The sequence below is a fragment of the Sciurus carolinensis genome, chromosome 2 (assembly GCF_902686445.1).
Source record: "Sciurus carolinensis chromosome 2, mSciCar1.2, whole genome shotgun sequence".
Lineage (NCBI taxonomy): Eukaryota > Metazoa > Chordata > Mammalia > Rodentia > Sciuridae > Sciurus > Sciurus carolinensis.
Window position 1 is genome coordinate 123,773,020 of NC_062214.1, and position 8,559 is coordinate 123,781,578.

At 40.1% G+C, this 8,559-nt stretch overlaps 1 protein-coding gene across 1 annotated transcript; it reads right to left on the bottom strand.

The window, feature by feature from the left end:
- Positions 1-1,582: 1,582 nt before the first annotated feature.
- LOC124971959 (olfactory receptor 5AU1) lies at positions 1,583-2,701 on the bottom strand. The gene is made up of 2 exons (XM_047536014.1): positions 2,571-2,701; positions 1,583-2,532 (listed from the first exon to the last, which is right to left on the bottom strand). The coding sequence occupies exon 2, from the start codon at positions 2,516-2,518 to the stop codon at positions 1,583-1,585; it is 936 nt and encodes a 311-aa protein (XP_047391970.1). The 5' UTR covers positions 2,519-2,532; positions 2,571-2,701.
- Between the last annotated feature and the right edge of the window lie 5,858 nt (positions 2,702-8,559).

Below are 8,559 nucleotides of genomic sequence, written 5' to 3' on the forward strand. Positions count from 1 at the left end.
AGTGGTTAAATGCCCCTAGGTTCACTCCCCAGCACCAAAATAAAAAAATAAAATAAAATAAAAATGATAAATACTGGGACTGAGGTTATAGCTCAGTGATAGAGCTTACCTAGCACATGTGAGGCACTGGGTTCAAACTTCAGCCCCACATAATAAATAAGAAAATAAATGTTTTAAAAAATGTTATACACTAGCCAGACATGGTAGCCCACATCTGTAATCCTAGTGGTTTGGGAGGCTGAGGTGGAGGATTGCAAATTCAAAACCAGCCTCAGCAACTTAATGAGGCCCTAAGCAACTTAGCAAAACTGTCTTGAAATAAAAAATAAAAAGGACTGGGGATGTGGCTCAGTGGCTAAGCATCCCTGGGTTCAATCCCTGGTACCAAATTAAAAAAAAAAAAATGGAAGAAAAAATGACATATACAGTTGGGTGTGGTGGCCCACACCTATAAACCCAGTTACTTAGGAGGCTGAGGCAGGAGGTTCACAAAGAGGCCAGCCTTGGCAGCTTAAAAAAGGGCTGGGGATGTAGCTCAATGGTAAAGTGCCACTGGCTTCAATTACCCATACTTAAAAAAATATTCCACATGTGGATGCTCAAAAATTAAATAAATAATTCCATACTATAGGAAAAGAAGAAAGAACAGTAATATATATTTTTAAACTAGCTTACTTTTAATATTAAAATGTAATAAATATAACTCAAAAAGATCAACTTTATCATTGAATATAGAGGCTAAGAGTATAAATAAAATAGTTACAAATCAAATCCAACAGTATTTTAAAATAAAATAATTTCATAATAAAATAGAATTCCAAGAGAAAAGAATGGTTTTACATTAGGAAATCTATTTTTAATTCACCACAAAAACAAAAATAAAGGAAGAAGACTATATGAATTGTCAAGAGTTATTTAAGAGGCATTTGATGAAAGCCAGTAGGGTTTTTTTGTGTTGTTGGTGGTGATTTGTTTGTTTTTGTGTTTAGTGCTGGCATTAAACACAAGGGCACTTAACCATATACCCAGTGTTTTTTATTTTTAATTTTGAGACAGGGCCTCGCTAAATTGCTTAGGGCCTTGCTAGGTTACTGAAGTTGATCTCAAACTTCCCATCCTCCTGTCTCAGCCTCCCAAGCCACTGGCATTACAGGCATGCACCACAGTGCTAGACAAGAAGCCAGTTTTTATGAGGCAAAGATTGTACAGGATAGAAAGGGTTTCCTCAAGAAGCCAAGATCTTCAAGTTAGTTAAGGAATAACTTTATTATGAAAAGTACAAATGTCTATATTCATTTGTGAATTATATTCACAAACCTTGAAATATAAAGGAAGCATCAGAACAAAGACATAACTACATTTTGCCAGTGAATCTCATCATGCAACAAGCAAATGATCCCTTCCCACTTAGTCTCTAAGACACCATCAGTTCTTGCCTAGGCAGGTAGATGCAGAAACACCTGCAGTCAAGAGGGCGGGGCCCCCTCTTCATGGAGTGAGCATGGGAATGTGCACCAGGAAGCACTCCATACAGCAAAGTTCCCTCTGCTTTCCAAAGACACGTGGCAATGAGTTGAGAAGATCATTCCGTTGCTTTCCTGCCCCAAACCTTTCTTAAGGCCTCCTTCACATCCTTGTTCCTCAAAGAGTAGATTAAAGGGTTCAGCATTGGAATCACCACGGTGTAGATCACAGCAACTGTGCGGTCCTGGGTCAGCGAGTAGCTGGACCTGGGGCGCAGGTACATAAAAAGTGTCGTGCCAAAGAAGAGGCAGACGGCAGTGAGGTGGGAAGCACAGGTGGAAAACACCTTGAACCTGCCCTGGGCTGAGTTCATTCTCAGGATGGTGATGAGGATTAAGAAGTAGGAGATCAAGATGGTGAGAGTGCAGCTCAAAAGGTTGAAACCTGCAAAAATGAAGAGCAGGATCTCACACAGTGAAGTGTCCACACAGGACAGGGACAGGATGGGTGGTCCATCACAGAAGAAGTGAGTGACCACATGAGCACCACAGAATTTCAGACTGAAGATACAGCTTGTATGGATAAGAGAATTAAGAAACCCGACGCTGTAGGAGCCCACAATCAGAGAGGCACAGACCTCAGGAGACATGATGGTTGGGTAGAGCAGGGGGCTGCAAATAGCGGCATAACGGTCATAGGCCATGGCTGCGATGAGATAGCACTCGCTGGTGGCGAAACCCGCATAGAAGAACATCTGAGCCATGCAGCCAAGATAGGAGATCACCTTTCTCTTGACCAAGAAGTTCACCAGGGTCTGGGGGACAACCGTGGAGGAGTAGCAGAAATCCAAGAAGGAGAGGCTCTTCAGGAGGGAGTACATGGGAGTGTGCAGGGTGGCACTCACGTGGATCAGGAGGAACATGACCAAGTTCCCCAGCAGAGTGATGGTGTACATGCCCAGGAACACCACAAAGAGCAGACTCTGCAGCTGGGGGTCACTGGTGAGACCCAAGAGCTCAAACTCAGTCCCTCGGCTCAGGTTTGTCCCTTCCATATTTATCCAGTGCTCTGTAGCGAGCTTGGGAATGTGCTCTGGGAAGCCCCACAAGTGAGGGCACCACTGGAAATGAGATTGAACTCCCAGGGACTCTCACTGGGTCTAGTTCTGCCCAAAGGACAACCTTCTGGAGATTAGTCTTACTGAGGAAATCTGGCTTTGTAGATAGGACTCTGCCATAGATGGGGTCTTCTCTATGTAATTGGTTGTATGGTTAGATTAGTAAGCATTACTTGAGCAGCAATAGAAGACTATAAAAGGAATATACACAATTTATTCTCTCAGATATCTTAAAAATTTCCAAATAATAAAACGTTTACTCACCAAAAATATATAGATAATTTTCTATATGCATAGCACTATATTCTCCCTATCAGAAATTCAAGAGTGCCTGACCTGTGGAAGTTTATATTCTGGAGACAGTATATTTTTTGTAAACACAGGTTCTGGTATCAAACTGTCAAGGTTCAAAGTTGAGGCTTTACCACTAACTAACTGTGTAAACTTGGGATTGTAAATTATCCTTCCTAGGTTTCCATTTTCTCATCTGTAAAATAGGAGTCACAGTACTTATCTCAAAATATTATAAAAATTCAATGAGCTAATCCATGTAACTTTGAACAAAGTTTGGCATATTGAGAAAGTTCAAGGAGTATTAGCTATTAGTTATTCTTGTTGGGGAGACCTAGTACACAAATAAACGTGATAAATGAGATAAAACAACAACAAAATTTAGCAAGTAACCAACGACCAAACAATATAGACAAAGAAACGTGCTAATCAAGAGTGATGGAGAAGGCTTTCAGAGAAGCTGAAGGTGGCTCACTGACTCAGCTACAAAACTGCCCCTGTGAACTCAGAGGGCTGAGGATGTGGAGGGATGGGACTGTGAACTGGGGAGCATTGACCAAGAGGAAATCACCACCCATTGTTCATACAGGACCAGTCATTGCCAGGAATATAACTACCCTGGACACAGAGGCTGTTGGGCCACATGGAAGGATCAGCCCTTCTCCAAGACCAAAGCTCTGTCAAAATGCCTTTTCTGTTTAGAGTAGACACAGCTGCCCAGGCATCACCTAAGCATCATGCTCGCCCTTGCTCCACTGGCTCCTCCGCCACTGTGTCCTGAATCCCCATAGGTCCTGGAGTGAGTTAAATCCTCTTCTGTAAGGACGCTCGGTTGTAAAGATTTGAACACCAGAAAGCACAACTAGGAAAGACAGAAAAGGACAAAATGGAGACCCCTCTTCTGGCCCTGAGGAGAGTAAGTAAATAACACACCTTGAAAGATACTGTAAGGATCCAGGAGGGGAAAGAGTTCTGTTGAGAAGACAGATTCTGGCAGCTGCTACTTTATAATGAATTCTAATATTGTAGAATGTGGACAAACTGGATTTGGTCTGCAGATATCATTGGTCCCATTTGGTGTTTAAGGGCAATGCCTCCTGCGGAGGAATGGACTGCAGAGCTCCCAGGGTAGAAATAACCTACAGGAACTTTAAGAAAATCATCTGATGGTCATTAAGAGTAGAGACCCAGCTTCACATCTTTCCTCCACAGACTGCTTCAGTATCTCTCTGATTAAAGCAATAGATGGGGAGCCTACACTGGAGTGGAGTGACAGGACAGGATAGGGTAGCATGGTGGGTAGTACAGCAGATAGCTGGTCTGAGTCTCCAGATTTATTACTTGCTTTATATCTACTTTCTCTCCTTGTTTCTCCCTCATCTTCCTTCTCCAATCTACACTAAATTCAAAATTCTTCAGACTATAGTGTTAGCTATGGAAGGAATTATGGAGAAATTGTTGTCTCTCACAGTTTTTCAAAGAATTCTGGAATAACCACCATTTTCTGTTGGCTGCACTTCATACTTGTGAATGAAAACTAGGAATAAAACTTAAAGGTAGCCTTATCATAAGGGAATAGATTGGGGAATAGAGTGTCAAGGAGTCAGGGCAAATGCCAGAGGCCAGCAATGCATGAGTAGGCAAGGGATTTTATTGAACCCCAACTCCTTGATTTCCTCCCTATGATTGCACAGTGAGAGAACACATGAAGGGCAAGCATCCAGGGAGTTTCTTTAAGCATCAATGATTCCAAAAAAATAGTTACCAAACAATAAAGTGCCTTCTTACCCAAGGTTCATTGGAGAAGCTTGTATGTGCAGATTGCTGGTCTGAACTGCAGGCAATTTGATCAACAGCTAGACCCCAAAACCTGGTGATTTGGAAACAGGTGGTCTCTGAGCCACACTTTGAGAAGCACTAAACCAAGGGGTACTTGATGGAGCGGACAAATCTTCCTGAACCATATACAAATATTCTTTCCTAACTAGACAGAATTCTCTGTGTCCTAGGAAGTCAGATTTGTGAGTAGGATGGTTGTCCTGGGCTTTATCTATCGGTAGTTAACAGCTTTCAGACACCTGATGCTAATCCAATACCAGAGAATTTCTTCCTCAGAATAGTCTAGATGTTCTTAAACCCTTTAATTCCAGTCATGCACAGGACTTAGTGTAGAGCTGTTGCTCTGGCACTCAACACTTGCCGTCAGTGAAGGAACCATGAAGACAAAACCAGACTCCTCGTGTGCACTGACTGAGCCTGGGGACCAGAGCCTATTACTGGCTTTAACCTCTCACGTGGTAAGAGCAGTGTGGTGACCCCACTCCCTGCGAGCTCCTCACAACACATATTGTGCTGGCAGGGGACACCCTAGAGCCATCTTTTCCCCAGGGCAACTCACAACTAGGAAAAACGATGTGTGCATTGATGAGATTTTAGGAGGCAAGTGAGGAAGTCAGAATAATTGGCCCCAGGTAGACCCATTAAAGTATTTGCAAAGTTAGCCTCTATCAAGAGTCTTTTCCTCCAAGGAATCAGATGACTGAGAAAATGGGAATGATGGGAATGGATCCACATCAGATCCCCAGTGATAGGCTTTTGGCCCCAAAGAAGGAGTTAACTCTAAACTCCTTTGTGATTATTATCTGCGTTTACTCTATACTGGAAAATCAAGTTTTTCTTTCTTCTATGACAGTTACTCAATGTATATTTGTACCCTAGATTAGACCCGAGGCCTTCTGTCTTTCAAGGTTATAATAAAATTAGAGGTAAGCTATTTTAGTTTCCAAATATTTAGAAATTTTCTAGGAATCTTTTAGCTATCAATTTCCTACTTACTAACATGTGGTCAGAGAACATACTGTGTATGCGTTGAATGTTCTGCAATTCATTGAGACATGATTTACAGCTAGAATACGGTCCATCTTAGTGAATGTTCCATGCCTATTTGAAGCCAGCTGTGGTGGCACATACCTCTAATCCCAGCAACTCGGGAAGCTGAGGCAGGAGGATCACAAATTCAAAGCCAGCCTTAGAAATTTAGTGAGACCCTGTCACAACATAAAAAATGAAATGGGCTGGGGATGTTGCTCAGTGGCGAAGAGCATGTATTTCTGGTGGGAAGTATATAATTGTTTCTTGATTTTTTAAATTTAATTTTACAATCTCTGACTTTTAAGTGGTTATTTAAATAATTTACCTTTAATGTGATATCGGTATCCTTAGGTTTGAGCTTATCATCTTTCTCTTTTCTATTTGTCCCACTTGTTCTGTCTTTCATTTTCTCTTTTTTTCCCATCTTTTGGACTATTCGAGTATCTTTTATGATTCCATTTTATGTCCCAGTGACTTTTGAGGCAGAGGCAGGAGGATTGCAGGTTCAAAGCCAGCCTCAGCAACTTAGCAAGGCCCTAAGCAATTTAGCGAGACCCTGTGTCAAAATTTAAAAAATTAAAAGGGCTAGCGATGTGGCTCAGTGGTTAAGTGTCTCTAGGTTAAATCCCTGGTATAAAAAAAAAAAATCCATTTTATGGAGTTTTTTGGTTTGTTTGTTTTGGTACTAGGGATTGAATTCAGGGGGTACTTAACCACTGAGCCCCATTTTATGTTTTTTGTTGGGTTACTATCTGTAACTCCTTGTTATTTTATTGGTTGTTTTAGGTTTATATATACATCTTTACCTCATTATAGTGTAATTTCAAGTGATATTTTACCATTTTGTGAATAATATAAGACTTTCTTATCTCTTTCCAATCTATATGCTATTGTGACATGCATTTCACATTTACTTACGGTATAAACTTCACAATACAATATTATTTTTATTATTTTTAAAATATTATTATTATTTTTAAAATATTGTTTAAAGTTAACTTTAAAGATGTTTAAATAGTAGCAAAAAATAATCTCCAATATTTACCCATGCTGATAGCATTTCAGTCCTTTTCACTCCTTTATTAGGTTCAGATTTACATCTCATATCATTTTCCTTCTGCCTGAATGCTTTCCTTTAAACGTTTCTTATAGTGACAGTTTTCTGGTAATGTATTCTTTTAGCTACTGAATGCTTTAAAATGCCTTTATTTGATTTTTCAAAGATATTTTAGTTTAGAATTCCAGGTTGACAGTTTCTTTTTCTTCAGTATGTTAAAGATGTCACTCATTGTCTTCTTGCTTGTACCACTTCCAACAGAAATCTGCTGTCTTATTTCTCTGTATGGAACATGGAATGCTTCTCTGGTTGCCTTCTTTCTTATATTTTCATTCCTTTTCTTCCTTCCTATCTTTCTTTCTTTCTTTCTCTCTTCTCTCTCTTTCTTTTGTTCTCTTTCTTCTTCCTCCCTCCCTCCCTCCTTCCTTACTTCCATCCTTTCTTCCTTGCTTCCATCTTTCCCTCCTTCACACTAGGGATTGAACCCAGGAGTTCTCTACCACTTAGCTAAATCCCCAGCCCTTTAATTTTTTTTTTTTTTTTAAATTTTGAGACAGGGTCTCACTTAGTTGCTGAGACTAGCCTCAAACTTGCAATTCTTATGCCTCAGCCTCCTGAATCACTGGGATTACCGGTAAACACCACCGTGCCCGGCTGCTTTTAAGAGTTCCTCTCTTCATTGGCTCTGAACAATTTGATTACAGTAAGTCCTGATGTAGTTTTCTTCATGTTGGGGTTCACTGAGCTTACTGACTCTGTGAGCTTACTGTTTTCATCAGATTTGAAAAGTTTCAGCTATTACTTCTTCAAATATTATTTTCTAATTCTCCCCTTCCTCTCACCTCAGGAACACCAATCAATTAATCCAATTAACTCATATTAGGCTGCTTGAAGTAGAAAAGAAACTGGAATCAAACTTTTAGAGATGTAAACTAAAACATCATATGCATTAGATGTGATTAATAACAAATTAGACATTGCAGAAGAAAAAATGGTGAACTTGGAAGTCTAGCAATAAAACTATCCAAAATGATACTCAGAAGAAAAAAATAAATAAAGCATTAGTGAGCTGTGGGAGGTAGTCCCACAGTTGGGTTAATGGGAACTGGAACCCAGGGTGAACTTAACCACTGAGCAATATCCCCAGCCCTTTCCATGTTATTTTTTTAAACATATCTTTTTTAGTTGTAGATGGACACAATACCTTTATTTTATTTATTTGTTTTTGATGTGGTGCTAAGGACCGAACCCAATGCCTCACACATGTGAGACAAGCACTGTTGCACTGAGCCACATCCTCAGCCCCTTTATGTTTTATTTTGAGACAGAGTCTTACTAAGTTGCTCAGGGCCTCAATAAATTGCTGGGGCTGGCTTTGAATTTGCAATCCTCCTGTCTCAGCCTCCCCAGCCATTGTGATTACAGGCATGCATCACCACGCCCAGCTTCCTATCTGTGAACATGCCTAATAATCTTTGTTTGGATATTAGATATAGTGAATTTATTGTGTGTATCCTATTTGTTACTGAATATCTTTATATTATAAATGCTTTTTTTTCTGGGATGACATTAGAATTTTTTGGCAACACTCTGATACTTTTCAGTCTTGCTTTTATAATTTTTTAGGCAAGTACACAACAGTGTTCAATCTAGGGATAATTATTCCCCACTACTTAAGGAAGAACTTCCTGAACACTACCAAACTATGAATTTTTCCAATCTGGCTGATGGGAACTGAACTATACTTGACCCTTTGTGA

Bases quoted from the DNA above. Each gene is read 5' to 3' on its own strand.
- LOC124971959 (XM_047536014.1), bottom strand. From the start codon at position 2,518: ATGGAAGGGACAAACCTGAGCCGAGGGACTGAGTTTGAGCTCTTGGGT.